Source organism: Bos grunniens, chromosome 9 (assembly GCF_055505025.1).
Source record: "Bos grunniens cultivar Pamir isolate PY7600 chromosome 9, Bosgru_T2T1.0, whole genome shotgun sequence".
Lineage (NCBI taxonomy): Eukaryota > Metazoa > Chordata > Mammalia > Artiodactyla > Bovidae > Bos > Bos grunniens.
Genome location: NC_141173.1, coordinates 75172123 through 75192716, shown reverse-complemented (window position 1 = coordinate 75192716; position 20594 = coordinate 75172123). Strand labels below are relative to the sequence as shown.

At 40.8% G+C, this 20594-nt stretch overlaps 1 protein-coding gene across 3 annotated transcripts in view; it reads right to left on the bottom strand.

The window, feature by feature from the left end:
• Positions 1-890: 890 nt before the first annotated feature.
• Positions 891-20594, bottom strand: part of PDE7B (phosphodiesterase 7B) — a 352307-nt gene continuing 332603 nt past the window's right edge. For all 3 annotated transcript variants that reach the window (XM_086317988.1, XM_086317989.1, XM_086317987.1), the window contains 5 exons: positions 19845-19936; positions 16774-16918; positions 14714-14810; positions 9167-9247; positions 891-4592 (listed from right to left, as the gene is read on the bottom strand). In XM_086317988.1, coding sequence (XP_086174114.1) covers positions 4369-4592; positions 9167-9247; positions 14714-14810; positions 16774-16918; positions 19845-19936 — 639 coding nt within the window. In that variant the 3' untranslated portion in view covers positions 891-4368. The remainder of the gene's footprint in view (positions 4593-9166; positions 9248-14713; positions 14811-16773; positions 16919-19844; positions 19937-20594) is intronic.

Sequence of the window (20594 nt, the reverse complement as noted above, 5' to 3'; positions counted from 1 at the left end):
TCCCAGTGTAAGATCCCTAGCATTCTTTACTACATTATTCCCCATACATTATCCACATTCTTACCCATGTATGAATGGCTATTTGTGAAGTGTCTGATAATTTAAGAGGAGAGAACTTGCATGTATTAAAAGCCTACCACGTACCAGACAGAGTGCTGGGTGCTTTTTGTATGCAATCTCTTTTATTTTTTTAAAGGTTTTAAAAATTAATTAGCTTATTTTTGGCTGCACTGAGTCTTTGTTGCTGCACATGAGCTTTCCCTAGCTGAGATAAGTGGGTGTTGCTCTTCGTTGCTGTGCACAGGCTTCTCACTGCAGTGGCTTCTATTATTGTGGAGCACAGGCTTTAGGCGTGTGGCCTCAGTAGTTGTAATGCACGGGCTTAGCTGCCCAGCCGCACGTGGAATCTTCCTGGACCATAAAGATACAACACTGTTTCTGGGAAACATGGATAGTTTTTGTGTGTTTTTTTTTTTTTTTTTTTCATTTCTCCTCTATTTCCAGATAGATTTAGACACTCAGTTGTCCTGCCTGAACTGTTCTGTTGTTCTTGGTGGCTTCCAATCCTGAAATACAAGACTATATTTTTCACCAGTAAGTCTGCTATGGTTCCACAACCTAAAGCATTGTACATTATTCTCATTCATATATGAATTTGAGAAATGTGGATCAGAAAACTATCAGGACTCAGAGGAAAGGCAGAATTCAATGATGGCCCTTTCCCCCTAATTGGCAAGTGATAGCTTTATGGACATGGCTGTTTCTGCAGCATCCAGTGGAATCAATCACATGAGTCATGTCTGTAGCAGCGTTCTTGACCTTGACCTTGAATGTGACTGGTTGGCTGATAACATGCTACCTGGTGAAAATCAGTATTTTTCATAGTGTGATATTTTTAAGAAATTATCTTTATTTTTCATTGTTTACCTAGACATGCCAATGAATATTTAGGCCACATTTTGAGCAAAAACTCACAAGGTGTTTGTTTGTTTGTTTTCCAAACTTCACGTGTGTACACAAACAACACAATTTTAAGGGTTTGCATAAAAGAACAAAGCATAAGAAATATAGTGAGATACAAGCTCATAACCAATGTTCCAATCAGTGAGCAGATCTGATTCAACATGAGAAAAGTTTACAAAACAAGTCTGTGGTTTGTAGGAAGCACTATCTGGTGACGTGTTGCGGGACACGATCCTCATCCCATCGCGGGAAGCCTTAGGCAGGTAGAGCAGGATGTTCACTCGGCCTCTCAGGGAGTGACGGGCAGGTCAGTGTTTCAGGAAAAAGGTTCTGACTGACTGCGGGTGCTGTCAAAAGGAAAAGCAGGCTTTGTCCATCAGGGCTGGCAGTGATATCTATTCTCTCTTTTGATTTTAACTTTACCTGAACCCTTTGATTCCCTTCTTCTCAAGCATTGAAGGAATTAAACTTGGGAAGTCAGCAAGTGACGATCCAGGGACTCAGAGAAAAAAAAAAATGTGAAGATAAAGTCCCCAGATGATCCAACAGCTGTGTCTTAATTAGTAATCGGACTCCTTCTATTGAAAGATTGCAAGACAGCCACCAGTAGGCAGGAAAAAAGAAAACAAATGTTTTCACAATTAAAAAAAAAAAATGGATCTAGGAACCTATATGGTTGAAGGAAGGAGACAAATGTAACTAGTTTATGCCTCACATCTCATTTTGCTTCAGATTTTTATTGTACTAGTAGCTGCTTCATAGGCTTAACTGTTAGATATTTGGTAGTTTTCTCTGTGAGTTCTTCTTTAAGACCTAAAATACTTGTGTCCTATAAATTTGAAACTACGAAAAATGCCTCCAGTCTTATTTAAATTATGATATAAATATTGTTTAAACAAGGTTCGTTTTCTAAACTCAAAGGAGAGGTTCCATTAGCCAAAACAGTGTCTTCTTCCTTATCTTTCCTGTATCTTCCCCAGTAATTGCTTTCTTTGATTTGATCTCATGAAAATTAGAGTACTCAAAAGTCCTCTGCATCACCAAACCAAAATAAGCGAGTTTGGAAGCAGAAATACATTCAATGCGTTCTCTTTTGAGGACTCACCAAGCTAAGAGCTTCAGAGTATTAAAGCCATAAAGAATCCTGTCAGTTTATAGTTATTACAAGAAAAAAAAAAACCCCAAAAAACAAACCCAAAGTTAGTGTTAATTTTTCACAACTTCCCTTCTTACCCATATCAATAATTTCAACTTATTATCCACCCATTTCATGAGGTTTTCACACTTTCTTTAGGACCTTCTGACCATCCCTCCTACTTTAATGAAACTACAACCAACCTTCCAATTCACCCTAAACCTTAATTCTGCAAGCCTCGGTCTTTCTGCAGGAACTTAATACAATCCAGTCAAGTTTCTCACATTTCATTTGTATGTTAGGAGGGAAAAAAAAGAGCTGCACTTAGGAAATGAGAGTTAGCTGAGGTTCTATCAGCTTGCGAAACAGCTTGATAGTAGCAGAAACAATCATATTATCATTCTCCCCACTACCACACTGTTGAAGATAAAAAGAAAGGGGGCATTGCCAATTTTCATCTAACATTAGTTATGCAGGAACTTCTAAAGAAAAGGTTCAATGCACGGAGTTTAGCTGACTAGAGAAGAATGCTGTAACAAACTGACTTTCCAGCCAAGTATCTGCAGAAAAAATGGCAACAAAATTCCAAGGTGACTCTGCTAGCTAGAGTCATAATTAACCACAGTAACCTGCGAGGAAGGTAAACTCTACCAGACGATGGAAATATTTTCTTTCCTTAAATGATGTTAATGTCTGCTAAACAGTTGGGTAGTTCATATGAAATGAAAGAGAAAGAAAAATCCAGTTACTATTAACACCAAAGAAATTCACGCCAACCGTAAACCAAAGGTGCTTTGGTACTACAGCCGGAGCAGACGATGGTGTTACAGGGGAGCAGGGAAGTCCCTGATGGGTTATGGAAGGTTATGGAAGCTGACAGGCTTATGGAAGGCTGGTGAGACCTGCCATGCGGCCCATGAGGCCGACACACCACCATGTCCTTGACAGGAGCTGTAGAAACACACGCTAATCAGCTGGCTTGCTAAAACAGAGTGCAACATCGCTGTGCTGAAAGTGACTTCAGGCTTGTTGAAGGGTCTTGTTCATCTGAGGAAACCATGCTTGGTGCCATAGATTAGACACTATGGTCTCAAGCAGAATGCATGTGAAGTTTCCAAAATATTTCCTCAAAGACTTTATTCAGTTTTGGTTTGTGACCTTAGCTGGAAAGCATCAAGATGGACATGGGGAGGCAGTTCAGAAGGACATCTGTGAGGATTTAAGTTGGGCAGCTTTCAGAAGATGAAAAGGTGTTTAAAGTTAAGGCCTTTATCTGCAAACAATAGTATATTAATAAACTCTATACCATATTTACAAATGCATTCTCTTGTATTAAAACTAACAGTATTCTGTTCACAGTGCCATTGTTTATACAGGTAGCAATCCCATAATACTCATGTATTTTGGCATGGGAATCAGTAGCGCTTGATATTTACAGAAGATGTACAGGTGTGAAAATAAACATGTCACTGAATCTGAGTTATTGATAAAAGACAGATTGACTAATGGTGCAAAGGAATGAACTGTACAGCACCTTCCCCTCGCATAGGATAGGAAACGTGGTTTCTTAAATTGAGAAGATGCCAAATCTCTGACCCAAAGTGGCATGGACTCCATAACAAAACAATGAACCCCCTGTTCACGTTTGGGTACATGATTATCACGTTGAATAATCTTTGTCCAGAGTTTTAGATCCATTGTCTAGTGCACAAAATAGAAAAGTTAAAAAGATTTATTATTATTTTATAATAATAATTATTATTAAAATAGAAGGTACTTTCTCTAACACTCTCTCTCGTTTGTGCTCTTGCACTTAAGACCAATATCCTTGGAGTTCCAAATATGCTGGTGTTTTTGTCATGCAGATCAGCAGTCTGATGGCCGAGGCTAAAATGCTCTGGACTCAGGAAGTGCCACCCGTCACAGTGTGACCCAGGGCCCGAAGGGCCACGGCAAGAGCACCTCTTTCTTACTCCCTAGTCTTCTCCTCCAGGGCCAAGCCGGTCCCTGGAATCAGCTCCCTCATCGTGGAATGGAGTTGCTCATTTCGGCAGCTAATGCTGAGGTGACGGATGGCTTCTGTACACTTGGGAAAAGGAGGGAGGCAGGTGAGTGGGAGGAGGGTGGATTCCGAAAAGCTCCTGGATGATGTCCAGAGAGGGGCCGGATTGATCAGCAAGAGCCCCTCGAAGCATCCGCCCTCCCAGAGGCCTCTGCGCAAGGAGGCTGTCAATCTCAGTGTGCAGAGCAGGGCGCAGGCCTGGCGGGCCCTACGGGGCATCGCCTTCGGTCACAGTCTGCTCCTCGTCCTCAGTCCCTGGGCCTTTGTGGTCCGGGCTGCCATCGCCACTGGTTCTGTGCTGTTTGGGCAACAGGCTCTTCCACTGGGCTTTGTTGTGCGCGAGATGGCTTAGCATGCTCTCAGACAGGGCGCTGTGTCCTGTGAAGTGGGCCCATTCCCGAAAGAGGGGCTCCACGATGTAGGTCATGAAACCTGAAACAGGCAAGGCCAACGTCATCACCAGCAGGGCAGTAAGACCACTTCTCACACCATTGGGCCCATGATGTACTCGGCCCCAGGGGTATGGAGGCCTCCAAGATGTAGTCCCTGCCCTCAGCCTAGGAGCATAAGGTAAGTCACCTTAGGCTTGGCATTTAATCTCTCTATGCCTCTGTTTTTGCATTTGTAAAGTGTTAAGAAGGGTACCAAACCCATAGAGTTGTTAGGACAATGAAATAACACATGTGAAATGCTTAGAAAGTTCCTGGCACATAGCAAACACTCAATAAATGTTGGCTATTACTATTTGAAGAAGATCCACTGGAGAAGGGATAGGCTACCCACTCCAGTATTCTTGGGCTTCCCTTGTGGCTCAGCTGGTAAAGAATCCGCCTTTAATGCAGGAGACCTGGATTCGACCCTTGGGTTGGGAAGATCCCCTGGAGAAGGGAAAGGCTACCCACTCCAGTATTCTGGCCTAGAGAACTCCATGGACTATATAGTCCATGGGGTCGCAAAGAGTCGACATGACTGAGCCACTCTCACTTTCATTTGAAGAAGGATAAAGACATATAAGGAAAAAAGTTAAAAAATAAAAAAATGAGCTAGAACTAAGGAAGGTGGCTGAGGGAGGGGAAGAAAGGGAAAGTGACACCAGGAAGCCACACGTGGTTGATTTAGACCATCTGAAGAGTTCATTCATACATTTACCCTGAAGATATTTCTTCCGGATTATCATTTCACATTTTTGTCTTACTTTCAATTACGTTAAGCAACCAGGTGTAGATAATAAAAGTTCATTAGTCTTCAAAACAGATTTTTTCCTGCATAAAAGTTCTGCTTGAATGATGAGATATGATGGGTTGATATGAGACTTCTTTGTTAGCATGTCTGTTCTCTTAATTATTTTAGCCTTGTTAAACTTTCTGATCACGTCTCACTGTTAATGTGCTTTCCATATTAAGCATGATTTATTAAAGCAAAGATAATTTCCAGTCTAGGTTGGAATTATTGGATTCATCACAAACTTGGATATATTTAGGTTTTATTGTATTTCCCTTGAAATGTTGGTATTGGGAGAAGGGGACTTCTGTGGTATGGGGAGAGTCAAGTTTTTTCAGCATAGTGAAATCTTCTGACAACTATCCCTGTGTGTTTATAGGCATGTGAATTATTAGGCTTGACTGGATTATTTTTTTATTGGACAAACATCCTCCTTTGAGGATGCTCTGGAGATGAGAAAAGGATACGTTGATTCTAAATGTTAGTATATGTGTCTGCATTCTCTCATTAGATGTGAAATACGATTTAAATATTATAAGATGATGTTAGATAACCTGACTCTAAGGAGCAAAAAGTTAAGCCAGCGACTTACTGTGTACATTTTGATAAGGTTATGTAGGGAGCCAGACAATTAAGATTTCATTCTGTAATGTTCTTGCTTGCTATTCTAGACTACCTCCATATCTAATTTTGAATATCTTGCATCTTAAGAGATATTATATATCTAAAAAGATAGTCTGCAATATTGTTATACTATTTTGAAGTTTAAGGTGTGAATATTTACCAGGTTTACCCTAAGTATTAAAAAGTTACAAATCCCACACTTAAAAATCCAGTACTTAAAAACTTGAGCTCATTTTTTTCCTGAAATTACTCTGGAGTTGCATCTCTATATTTCTACTCATTAGATATAAAGACCTCTTATAGGAGATAGGAGAGTGGTTTTGAAGTCTGAATAGACACCGTGAGGCAGTTTTTCTCATGAAGCAAAGCTTCTGCATGATTAGATTCGAGGCTGTCGCAGAGGTCCCCACTGTATTTGTGCAAACTGACTCAGATGGTAAAGAATCCTGCCTGCAATGCGGGAAACCCAGGTTTGATCCCTGGGTTGGGAAGAGCCCCTGGAGAAGGAAATGACAACCCACTCCAGTATTCTTGCCTGGAGAATCCCATGGACAGAGGAGCTTGGTGGGCTACAGGATTGCAAAGAGTTGGACACGACTGAGCAACTAACACATTCACATTCACCTTGACTTTGTGGGGACATTGTCCTCCTGAAGGGGTACATGTTGGGGAGGGGAGAAATGATGGTCTCAGAGTTAACAAGGATTAAAGAAAGCCTCTTTTTCTTTATCTTTCTAGCTTTTGTTTTTTTTAATGGCTTGCAAGATGTTAATTCCCCAACCAGGGATTGAACCTGGGCCCCAGGCAGTGAGACTGCCGAATCCTAACTACTCAACTGCCAGGGAATTCCTATCTCCTTATCTTTCTATGAAAGTCAAAGTGTTAGTCACTCAGTCGGGTCTGACTCTTTGTGACCCCATGGACTACAGCCCTCCAGGCATCTCTGTCCATGGGATTTCTGAGGCAAGAATGCTGGAGTGGGTTGCCATTTCCTTCTCCAGGGGATCTTTTTGACCCAGGGATTGACCCAGGCCTCCCTCATTGCAGGCAGATTCTTTACACTGAGAAACACCAGGGAAGCCCATCTTTCTACAGGTTTCACCACTTGGAGATTCATTTAATTTAGCACCTTCTTTTTGAAAGGCAGAGTTTGGGGAGGAAGGTGGGTGAGGGGTGGATATTAAATCCTTGTTTCACTTGGGTAAATGTGAATTACTTAAGAAGAGAATCAGATCAAAGCCTGAGATGGCACTCAGGAAAACCTCATTGTGAATTGGGAAAGGAAAAAGAGAGGACATTTTCAGTCCCAAGGGAATCAGGACAGAGGAACTACCTGCATTATTCACACCCACTGGAAAAATACTTGTTTGGGAGGCTGGAGCGCACAGCTCCCATTACACTCTGTTTATCTATCTGGGTTTTTGCAGTTTAGCCTGATATGCCCCTGCACACCACACCTCCCAGCTTTGAACCTACAGAGGTGGGAGATGTGGAATGGAGACAGAAAGATTTATTTGCTGAGGGTTGTTTTATAATCACTCTTTCTCTTTATTACTGGTGTGCTGGCGTAGCATCCATGGGATTTTCCTATGCACTCAATCCTCATCCCATTTTAAAAACAGGTATCTATGGTAACCACATTTTCCTGAGCTGAAAATCAGGACATATGATCTGACAAAATAAGTGTGTTCTCATGACAACAAGAGAATAGAATCTCGAAATCAAGTCTGTCTTTCAAATCCAGGTTGTGTGCTTAACAATGTGAGTGCTTTTCTCTGGGGGGTGAAAATGTCTTTAACAGGTGCCTGGCAAATTCCTTTCTAACCAGAGTTTAACAAACTGGGCCCCGGGATTAGGATTTGGGTTAGGGTCTATTTCCTTTGAATCGCATCTGCAGAATTTCCAATCAGATACAGCATTGGATCCAAGGAGGCTGAGATTGAATTCTGTTGATACTGCTGCCCTTCGCCCTCCCCAGCAATTCTGTAGCTTTCTCTGCTCTGGATGCTTCCTGGGTTTTGCTTTTTATAACAACACCCCTCTCCCTTTTTCAGGTGAAGGAATCAGTTTAATTGTAAACAAAACATAACAATATTAAGGGCAATTGGGAAAAAAATTATCAATAATTTCAGTGTTCCAATATATCTACTTTAATATTTGCATATTCCCTTCAGATTTTTAAAAAGTAGATTAATTTTGTTCCTATTTCCTTAGGTTGACTTTGAGACTCTTTTGTGAGACTATGGATTCAATTTCACCCTCCGTAATTGGAAGCATATCATTCTAACTGCCTGGTTTTCTCAATTTTCAGCTGATATTTTTGGGTGCCCCGTGCCCTCCCAATCTCCAGACATTGAGCCTTGAGGCTTACTGCACTGTGACTGCCTTAAGTTGTCTTAAGGCAGTTCTGTCTAAACTGTCTTAAGGCAGTTAAGAAAAACTTAAAAACTGGTACATGTCAGGGCCATGGTTGATAAGTAAAAGAGTTCAAGTTCTGAGTTTGGTTTTAACTGGAGGAAACTGCAAGGAAAAGAAAGACTTGCTTTAAATGTAGATGGAATTGGTAGAGTGTTTAAAGAAGTGAGAGAAACGAATAGTTATTTTAAAGGAATTAGCATTACAGTTTAACACTTTATTGAAATTGACACTTGAGAGTGTGGCCCTAAGAGAACAAGACTGAAAATACATTTTGAAGTGAAGAAGCATGGGACCCCACATCACATGTGTTTCTGGGCCTGAGTCTGGGGACCCAGCCTTTGAAATTATGCATTGAGGATGAAGGGTAGTGACCAAAATGGAAGGATCCGAAACTATAGATTTTCCATGTTTCAAGTCCTAAAGAGAGTGTGAGCTAATCTGACCTTCAGCAGCCAACAATTGATTCTTGTTATTTTCCTTCATTTGGTTTTGATTCAAGTCTAAACAACAAAGTTAATACAAGTTGTTTATTAAGGGTCCATAACAAAGACTTTACTCTAGTTTTCATCTGAATTGATAATTATTTAGTAGATAGGTCATGACTAGAGTGTTTATTTGGATTCGGTTATTCAAAGGGCTTTGATTAGTTCGGATCTTTCAAAAGCTGCGTGTAGATCTTCTTTGTGACTCTTGGCCGAGGTGCCAAAATTATTCATTTAAAATTACAATTGAGCTCAACTCACCAATTTGTATACTAGGGATTGAATCTTTCTGTTGATTGCAAAGAGGACTGATTTCCAGTTCAAATTTCTGTTCAAGATCACCTAAGAAGAAAGAAGAAGAAACACATTGGTAATGGAGAACTTGCAATTGTTAATGGTCTAGTTGGAAGGAGTTACCTGGGAATTACTGTTTCTTGCCTTGTTGCTAGGAATGCTCTAGCAATGACTGACTCTGCCCTGCTCTGGTAATTTCTGTGAAAATTTAAAATATCAGAGTATCAATGATCATTTGCAATAGGCCCATTGTTAATAGGTACGCTCTAGGATTAGAATAAACTTTTGAACAAAACTTCATAAAAACAGGAAAATGAATGGCCAGTTTCCTAATATGAGATGGAAGTTCTGGTTTGAAGTTACAGATTAAGAAAACAGGTTTTACGTTTTTCCCTCCTTCCACTCTGCCTGACCCTCATCTGGTTTCACCTGAACAACCAGGAATAATAAGTAGGCAGGAAACAAGGAAGAGGAACTATTTATAGAAAGATCTCATATGAGAGTATCTCTAGCTACAAAATTAATCAAAATAAGGGTCTGATTCTTTCATTCTGACTCCTTAGAATTTTACTTAGTATAACTAAAAGTTAAATAAAGTATAAAGGTCAGGATGATCTTTTTTAAAAAAAAAATTAAAAACTTTATATTTTTTACTGGGATATAGCCAATTAGCAATGTTGTGATAGTTTCAGATGAACAGTGAAGGGGCTCAGTCATACATATACATGTAAGGATGATCTTTCTTTATAATGCCTCTGTCAGCTAGAAGACCAAAGGAGAAATACATCATGCAAAGCTTTATCAAAATGCTTTATCGATTCTTCCTGAAGGTGAAAAATGGTGGGTAATTTTCTCATTGGGAAAAACAATCTGGTTGATCAGTAGAGAAGCTGGTTCTCAGAACCACTAGCTGAATTCACCGCTGTGAATGCACCCCTCTAAACCAGAGGAGAAAAACACATATATTTATACCATGTTTACTGTGTGTCAGGCACAGTTCTAAGCATTTTGCCTATTTAATTAATTTAATCCTCACAACAAGCTCAATAAAACCCCCATTTTACAAGATGTGGACATTGAGATGAAGCATAGAGAAGTTTGTTGACTTAAGTCCTTATGCAATGAGGAGGGGAGCCTAAATTTAATGCTGGCTTCAGAAGGTCTGCACTTAACCACGGAGCTACCGTCTTTTGAGATGCCACATTTCTGTCATTTTCTCTGACTGTAGCCATGCCTCCCATGGTCTCTAGGGCCATGGTGATTCTCAAAACCGATGTGAGGAAATCACTCTGGCTTAACCTGAGGGGTTCAGGGAAGCCAGGTGATAACGGCCTTGAGAGGACAGGTATGACACCATTTAGTATCAAAATGAATTCTCCTCAAGTTTATTTCACTCCTCACCTCCTAAGCTCCATTAATAGGGATTTTTCAGTCAAGCATGACACTTGGAGGGAAGTTTCTCTTCCTTCTACCTTCTGTATTGAGGCAGCAAATCTCCTTTATTTCTCTGTTGAAATATCTCTTTTCCCTGGTTTCATTCTAGTCTGGCTTCTTTCTTTTTTCAAATTGAAGAATAGTTGATTTACAATATTAAATTAGTTCCAGGTGTACAACATAGTGATTCAATAATTTGATAGATTATAGCCCATTTAAAGTTATTATAAAATATTGGCTATTTCCTACGTTGTACATTACATCGTTGTGTCTTATTTACTTTATACTTAGTAGTTTTTAACCTCTTAATCTCCTACTACTGTCTTGCCCCTTCCTCTTCCTTCTCCCAGCTGGTAGCCTCTAGTTCTCTGTATCTGTGAATCTGTTTCCGTTTTTTTTTTTTTTTTCATTCATTTGTTTTATTTTTTAGATTTATATATAAGTGAAAACATACAGTATTTATCTCTTCCTGTTTGACTTATTTCACTAAGCATGGCACCCTCCAGGTTTATCCATGTTTTCACAAATGCAAAAATTTCATTCTTTTTTATGACTGAGTGGTAGTCCACTGTGGACTTCCCTGGTGGTTCAGAGGTAAAGAATCTGCCTGCCAAGGCAGGAGATGTGGGTTTGATCCCTGGGTCAGGAAGATCCTCTGGAGAAGGAAGTGGCAACCCACTCCAGTATTCTTGCCTGGGAAATTCCTGGCAGGCTACAGCCTATTGTGTTGCAAAGAGTCAGACATGACTTAGGGACTAAACAACAACAACTAAAGTATTCCATTATATATATATATGTGTGTGTGTGTGTGTGTATATATATATATATATATATATATATATATATATATATATATATATATGGGCTTCCCTGGTAGCTCAGTGGTAAAGAATCTGCCTGCAATGCAGGAGACTTGGGTTTGATCCCTGGGTCAAGAAGATCCCCTGGAGGAGGGCATAGCAACCCGCTCTAGTAGTCTTGCCTGGAGAATCCCATGGACAGAGGAGCCTGGTGGGCTACAGTCCATAGGGTTGCAAAGAGTTGCACATACATATACATATCTCACATCTTCGTCTGGTTTCTTAAAAACTCATTCTTATTTTCTGCTTCTTAGCTAGTTTCTTTAGTATTTCTTCCGCTTCAACTACACATGTTGCCCTACTTGCACTTTCTAAGATGACTCCCATTGTCATAGTCTCCACTTCAGCCTGGTATACAGGGGCCTCAACAGATCCTCTTATTCTTACCTTCTCTGGAACCAATCTGGTCTATAAGGCACAGGGATGGTCCCTTCCCCATACCTCTTTCCATTTCCACTCCTCTCTATCCAGATCAGTGGGACTTTTCTGCAATGATGGTTATATTCTCTCCATTGCCCACTATAGTAGCCCCTTGAAATAAGACTAATAAAACTGAGGAACTAAATTTTACATTTAATCAAATTATTTTAAATTTAATGGCCACACGTGCCTTGTGTCTATCCTACTGGACAGTGCCGTCACTACACATCCTTTAATACCCAGCTCAGATTCTACCATCCTTAGCACTAGATCTTCTCCTGTGACCTCCACCATGAGAGGATTTTCTTCCAGTTGGATCATTTATCCTTTCAACTATTTCAACGGATTTATAAAGCACTATATATTTCAGACACTTTGTTAATCAATGTAGAAAATACAGTGAGGAAAATTGCAGTTTCTCTCCTCCAGGAACTTTACTAATTAGTATTTTGAGCTTGTGAGACATTAACTTTAATACTTTGTCTCCTTCAGGACACCCCCAGTGGAGCTTTGCACATAGGAAAATCACAGCTTTGCTGAGGATTAGACAAGGCTGGAAGCAGATGTTCAATGAAAACTTCTGGGAATCTTGGTTGACTGAGAAGATATCAATATGTTGTTACCATAGGACAGAGATTCTACTTTTTTTGAGTCATTGAAAGGAAGAGGATGAATGATGTTTGAGTTCTAATATCTGTTCTGAGAATTTAACACTGTCTTCCTAATTCATGGAATCTCATCTTTCTTTCTCTCTCTGTCCTCATCCTTGATTTTGGGGCTTTTCCTTTGCTCAACATCATGAATCATCAGAGATATTTTGGCAGGAATTGTTAGCAGTCAGTGGAAACCCAAATCCTAAATGGAAAGCTGGAAGAAGATTAATCAAAATGATACAAATAGTGCTTTATAGAATTTCTAAAAAAATTATTCAGTATGGAGGACAAGCAGTTTGGATAACCAGAGAGTCTAGTCTTCTCTTAAGTAAGCTGAACTTCTGCTAGATCATATGGCTATTAATTAAAAAGGACCTGACACATCGTCTGTACTTTCCTTTCTCTGCCAGGAGACATGATATGGAGCAAAGTATATGAAAGCTCACCCTTAGCGATCAGACTCACAAATGTTCTAGGTTGTTCTCTTATAATACTACTTGTTTTTTAGTCACCAAGTTGTGTCCAACCCTTTGCAACCCCATGGACTGTAGCCTGCCAGGCTTCTGTGTCCTTGGAATTTTCCAGGCAAGAATACTGGAGTGGGTTGCCATTTCCTTCTCCAGGGAATCTTCCCGACCCAGGGATGGAACCTACGTCCCCTGCATTGGCAGGCTGGTTCTTTACTACTGAGCCACCAGGGAACCCCTATAATGTTGCACATGAGTATTATTATGAGGACAAATTTTTGCAAAGGCATCTTACAGATTACCTTTATTGGTTGATTCCATCTATTCCACTTAGCTGACAACTTTGATTCGCCAGCTCTGTATGCCTTGCCATCTGCCCAAGAGACACGATCCCTGCCCCAAGCAGCTCATAATTCGGAGAGTGTAAGATAAGTAAATGAAAGGGTTAAACTTCAATCAGTGTCAACAAGAACACATGATTGAGTCAAAACCAAGAGGGACAGGGTGGCATCTTTTCTCTGTCCCATTGTTTGATATCTAAGGATGAAGATCCTAGCCCTTCTCTCATTGGGCTATTTCAATATTTTCTATATTTTATAGTAAAGTATTTATCTTATCTAATCTAACCTCCCGTCTCTAAGTTCATCATATTTCCTTTTGTTTTTCCCTCAGTGGTGATCTTGTAACATGGGCAACTAGAAGTGACCTTTGGATTACTAACCACTCACACTCATTTGAAGTGAAATTTTACAGAATGGACACTACATGAGTGCTTTTACCCAAGGGAAAGAGATGGGGAGCAGAGCCTTCTGGCCCCATGTGAACCCAATCTGCTCTGTTTTGTCTTCTGTCTTTGGGACCATCTCAATATCTTTGACTCATCTTTCTACTGAGGCGTCTCCAAAAGGCTCACTGTTGCTACTTGACCCCCCCACAGAACGGGTATGTGGGACACTTCAGGCTTTATTTGTTCTCAGCCTCTCAGACCTGAGACTGTCGCTAACATCAGGGCACTGTTGTGCCTGAAAAAACATCCTGAGCACTGAAACCAGGCCTGAAGAAACAAGCTGTATTTACAGGCCAAGATCCCACCCAATGTCCAGATTCTGCTGCTAATTCATTGCCTTACTTCTGAATGAGGTTAACCTCTTAAAAATTATACCCTAACTTGGGACCATTTGTCTTTTCACAATGTATATATGAGAGGATGAACTCTGACTAAATATGCTCTATTTCTTTATTCACTTTAAGAAAGCAAGGGAAAGAAATACAAAAAAAGCCCAAGTCCTTCTGTCAGAGTGGAAAACATTGACCCCAAATGGCATTTAGTTTTTAAGCCGTGCTCAGCTCATTAACACGAAGGTCAGAGTAAAAGACAAACTGTCCTGCACCTCTTATATCCACAGAGAAAAACCATGAAAAAATTATCTATATCCCTCTATTGCTCATGTTACTGTACCTCGTTACTACCTGTTTCCATAGTAAGTCAACTTATTTATTTTTAAATTATTTCCAAAAAAGGGCCAGACGGTGTGCAAAAGGTTTAAAGAGAAAAGTGGGGATAATAAGAGTTGATGAAATAACAAATGTCACAATAGACGATCCATTTCTTGTTTTATTAGGATAAACGCCCAAAAGGAGAGGGGGTGATGAACACTCAGCAATTGGATCCCTACTAACCTTGCCTGTAGAATTCTTCGCAGACCCTTTCACTCCATTGCTTGCTCATCTCCCAGATTCTACAAGGATTGCAAATGTCAGCACACTTCAAGGCAATCTGAGAAATGACAGGGCAGGGAGAGATGGTCAAAGGATGATCCTTAAGCAGCAAATGTACCCCAAGCCCAAGGGCAGTCAGACCTGCCCTTCAACCTCACGGTACCAAGCCCATATTTACAGAGGCCTCCCTGACGTGCCTCTTCAGGAAACAGCACTTATTCACCACCGCACAAAACCCTCATTCAGAACTCCCACTTTACATCAGTGAGAAGGAGAGAAGAGTCACCATCCAAGGACATGGGGCTTCCTGGAGGGGACCTGGAGTGGGCAGGCCAAGGAAAGCTGTGGCCTGGCTCCTTCTGTTGCTCCACCCGTCATGGGCAGGGAGGCCACAGGGCCCCCAACCAGGCTCGAGTGAGATCACTGGGACCTCACCTCACAGTGACCACATTGGCCGACTCCATACGTCACTTAAACTATGTGTGTTTGCATTTATATGGCCGTATCTGTGTGTGTCAGCAATCTCAGACTGCCAGCCAGGGAGCTAAGCCATATCAAGCCCAGGAGTGTTTGCCTGGCAGAGATGAGTCTGGGCCTTCTTGGCTTGCCTCACACAGTTCTGAATCTGGAATGCCAGCTTTTGTCAGGGATGCTGACCCTAGGAGGGGTCCCTTGAATTTCCAAAGAAGCAGGTTCTCCCTCTTAACAAACAACTGCCAAGAAACCACCACCTAGAGGGGCTTCCTGTGGTGTGCCCTCCATCAGCAAGGTCTGCTGGTTTTGACCTAGTTCTTTGGGATCATAGAACTGCTAGCAGTGTTGAGGTCTGGGAGAGCCTGGGTCATATTAAGCTGTAAACTTGGTTGGTTCTTTATTTCCAGGTGAATGGGGGCACCAGTACTTGTGAGAGGAGGTCAGGGGCAGAAGCCCCCTCCAGTTCCTGCCCTTTAGGGATTAATGTGTGTTAGCGAGCTTTCCTTTTGGAATGCAAGTGTCCAGGCCAAATCTTTCAGCTACTCAAAGACTTGAATCTCTAAAATCAGATGCCGGTGGTACCCAGGGGCTAGAAGTCTACGTTGGGAAGAAAGGAGGAGGGAGATTCAGTTTTACAGCTGGGATGAGGGCATTTCTTGAAAAGGATAGAGCAGTTGGATAACTTCAGAAGGCAGCCTGAAGGCATGCAAGGGAAAAGATTGTATAGTTTAGTCTCCCACATGCCATTTCCCTGGTTTAACCATTTCCCTGGTTAAAGCTGGTCTATCTAGATGCAGCCAGGATCCACTCAGTTAGTCTTTTGTGCCAAAAGGAAAGAAGGAAGATGAGAGAAAATGGAAGATCAAGCAAAAGGCTCTGGTTTGGATACCAGGTCAGACTTCCGCTTCCAAGATCCATTTCTCCCCTGCACTTCACAAATGGCTTCTTGCCATGGAAGGAAGCAGAAAGTGTTGTGCTTGATATGATTCTGTTCATTCAATTAAACAAAATCATTTATTTACTGGTACCTGATAATGGTAAGACTAGGTAAATATCATTGAGCTTCAGATGAATATATGAGTTTAGGTTGTAAAAAGAAGTCAAGCAAGATTTAATAAGCTTGAGGTAAAGTAAAGATACTTATTTCTCAATTTTTGTTAGTGCTATAGTTAACATAATACACTTTTGTATTAAAGGAATAGTTTTAGACATTGCAAAAGTATGATAGTGATCAACATTACATCAAGCCACAAAATGTGGTAAATTCTTACTGCATGCAGCTACCCAGGGGGGCTACTTTGTGGTGAAACAGATACCAAACAAGGAGAAACGAGATATTATCAACGTACTGACATGAAACCCAGATTTTTTTTACTTGCTTGGAAACCACTTAAAAATTTCATGTGTCTCAAGGTTTTTAATAAACTAGGTCACTGCTCTAGCTTATACCATGGGGGATACTCCTTCTTAGATGTGCTAAAATGATTGATTGTATCCTTAGTGTTTTAGAGCAAGGATAATGACGTCTGTTTGTTGTTGTTGTTTACCTGAAGCATAAAGTGCCTGTCGTGTACATCCTCCAGTCTTAGGTCTTTATTGTGGAGGTGAGCTTTCAATCTGGTCAAAAATTCATTCTGTCTGTTGATGTCTGTTGCCAAGATCAAGGAGCCCAGCTGCTGTTCAATATCCTGTCTGCATCCACAGAATGAAAGAGAATGAAAGAGAAAACACACACACAAAGCAAATCCCTTTGAGCAGAGTGATTGATTCTGTCATCATCAGGTGGCTTGTTTTCTCATTTCTGCCTCTGATACTGTTTATTACTCAGAGTCCTGGTCCCTTGCAGGCTAAGCGTGATTCTCTCACCCACCATCATTCTGTCCTTAGATGGGAGGTATGCCAAGGACTGAACAGAGTGACTGAAACCTTGGGTGAACAAAGTTGTGGCAGTTTATACATTCCCACAGTTCCTATGGGTGGCAAGATCGGAAGCCAACTAGAAATGTATGCTTGAAGGAGGTCACAAAGACTCACAGAATCACAGCATTTGGATTGTGCTTTTTAATAGAGCTCACACCAACTCAAACCTTAAGACTTGCATGGGGAGGGAAAGGGTATAATAATAGTAATGAAGCCAATAATAGTGACTGATTCTATGGAATGAAAAGATCCATCAAGGAAGCAAAATGGATAGGCTGGAAAGAGATACTGGAACTTACAAAAGAGTCACAGTAGATTAAGGTACCATTAAAAAGCAGTGTTCACACAATATATTGGTCAACAAATGGTATACAGACAATGGGATGTTTTGGAACAGTAAACCAAATTAGGGCTTTCATGCATCGGAGAAGGAAATGGCAACCCACTCCAGTGTTCTTGCCTGGAGAATCCCAGGGACGGGGGAGCCTGGTGGGCTGCCGTCTATGGGGTCACACAGAGTCGGACACAACTGAAGTGACTTAGCATAGCATAGCATAGCATAGCATATATGGAAAGTAACCAATGGGAGGAAAATCCACATCTATTTTTAAAATTCACCTTTGAAAGTGAAGTATGTTTGGATAGAGTGCACAGAACATACACAAACAGTTTAAGGGATAAATTATAAAATAAACATCTTACAATCACCGCCTAGGTCAAGATCATTGCCTGCCAGTACCCCAGAAAGCCCTCATTGTGTCTCTTATCCAACCCCACTTCCCCTCAACCCCTGAAGCAACTACTATCTTGACTTTTGTTTTAATAATTTCATTGCTGTTGATAATAATTTTACCACCTGTGCATGCATGCCTAAATACTATGGTTTAACTTTAACTGCTTGTTCACTTTAAGTTATGTGGTAAGTATCAGTTTGTGACTTGCTTTTTTTAGCTTAATATATTTTTGGAGGTCAGTTAAGTTGATGTGTGAGCTGTTGTTCATCCATTTTCATGATTAGATTATATGCCAATGTAGGACTGTACTTCAATGTATTATCTGTTCTACTTTTGATGATCACTTGAGTAGTTTCTAGTTTTTGACTACTATGAAAAAAATGACACAATAAATACCATTACACACCTCCAATTATATATTTGTAAAGTTTCTCTAGGGACTATGTCCAGGAATAAAATTATTGGATCACAGAGTATGTTCATCTTCAATTTCTTAGATATTGCTGATTATTTTTAAAACAGTTGTATAAATTTACATTCCAAGCAGTAATAGATGAGCTTCTCATCACTTTACAGTCTTACCCTTTACATTTTTTTTGCCAATTTGCCAATATCATGCAACTCATTATAATTTTAATATGAATTGCCTTGATTACTAATGAGGTTGGACATATATTCATATGTTTATTGGTCATTTCTATTTCTTTCTTTGTGAAATTTCTTTTAGTCTTTACCTACTAGGGCATTACTGGGACAAATGTGGTTTGACAAAAGAACAGATCATTTTGTTTTTTCCTGTCTCCTTCTCTTTCCTTCCCTTCTCCTTTTCTCTTTCTTTGGCTTCCTTGTCCTTCACCTCCTCATTTCTCCTCCAAACTTGATTTGTTACTCTAGACTTTAGTTCTTTTTGCACTTAATTCTTTCAATCTTTGCAATATATTGTTTTCATAAAAGGCATGAATTTTTATTCTTTGTATAAGGATTGATTTTATTTGGTTCCAGTGGGTAAAGTGTTATCAGAATTGAAGTTCCTTCCACAAATTTCACACTCCTCTGGGTGCTAGGAAACAGGATAAGATAGGAGCAGAGGGCCAGGGGTAAATCAGTGTGCCCAGAGTATCCTGCTGCTTGACCAAGAAACACCACAGGGCCCTTGACCTTGGTGCCCCTCTGGAAGATGGTACAGGAATCTATTTACTTGTTCCCGCCTAGCTACCTCGGGTTCTGTGCATTTGAATGAAACAGACAGGAATTGGTGGTGGCCTGGGAAGACAGTGCAGAGGCTAAATTAAGGCCAATATGGTGCAGCAGCTAAACTGAGGCCAGATGGAAATGAGGCCGTGGTCTTGGATTTAATAGACCTCGGCCTAAATATCCAGCCTAACAAACAGTGGACCAGGAAACTAGTATTTCCACTTCTGTTTAAAATGCAAGAAACATAGGTAAATTCCTGGTGGAAAAAAAATGGCTGGGGCCCATTCAGTCTCTTAACAAAAGATGTTTTAGAACAGAATTTCTGACTTCTCCTTTTACTAAGATTGGCAATGACAAAACACCCTTTATTGAACAAGGCTTCAGTCTCGCTTGGGAACTCCTGTGTTCCTTCTTGATAAATATTTATTATTTGGATCTACACAGGAGGACAATTTTGCTAACATAAAAGACAGGAGTTTGGCAAAGCACAGCACTGAGGCCGAAGAGTGTGAAAGCTGAGAACTGTTTATTATCTCTTTTCCTGACATTAGGTCCTACACTCTCCAGGCCCTTTCAGAGCTCACAGGGACTCTGGTTTCTGGGTTGCTGTAACTGACACCACATCTCCTACGATAGGCGACTAAGGGAGTGTGGGCCGGAAGCACTGCTGGCTGGCTCCCTGCCATTCACCCCGGGGGTCTCAAGCCAGAGAGCACACGGCTTATCTCTAATGTGTGGACATCGGTATGTTTCATCTCTAGGTCACTTACGTCATTTCCTTTGGCAAGTGAGCCAGAAGCCTTGATTCTCGAAGCATGCCGATTGTAGATCGCCAGTGGTGATTCTCCAGCACAGACATATTCTAGAAAGAAAGAAAATTAAAACTATAAACGGGGGAGAAGCCAGATACTGATCTCTCTCGCTGAACACAGCTCTGTGGAGGCCAATATTTTCCCTCCGGCCAGTTCATACCGGAGGACACAGAGGCAGAGCAGAAATGAAAGGCAAAATAAAACAACTGCAGTCTATTCTCAAGGCTGTAATAATCATGGGGGAGTGGCAAGACCCTGCTGCCCCTCCAGGGGAGGGCTGAATGAGGGTCTATTTCTAGCGGCCGCAGTCCTGCCTCTGCCCCTATTTTTGAAAACTCCTTCAGGTAACACTCATTGTAGAAGAAAGAAAGAGAGGCAGTAAAAATAGGTAGTAATGGATACCCTAGGGCTATATGCATAATATAATCCAAAATCATACTACTCAACCAAAGAGAGGCTGGCCTGTCTGCTGCTGCTATGATCTGTGCCCTGCCCATTATCAAAACTGGGAAGAACCTGTTGGGAAGCTGGTGACATATGCAAACTCCTGAATCCCAGTCAATAGATTTGTGGTGATTAATTATTGTGGATACTAAAGTCTAAGAACCGCTGTCAATAATCTTTGTGACCAGTATAATGGCACTTAGCCCATTAAGTCTGGGTTTGAATCTACAGTTGTTTTCTTCTTCAACGATCTTGATATTTCTT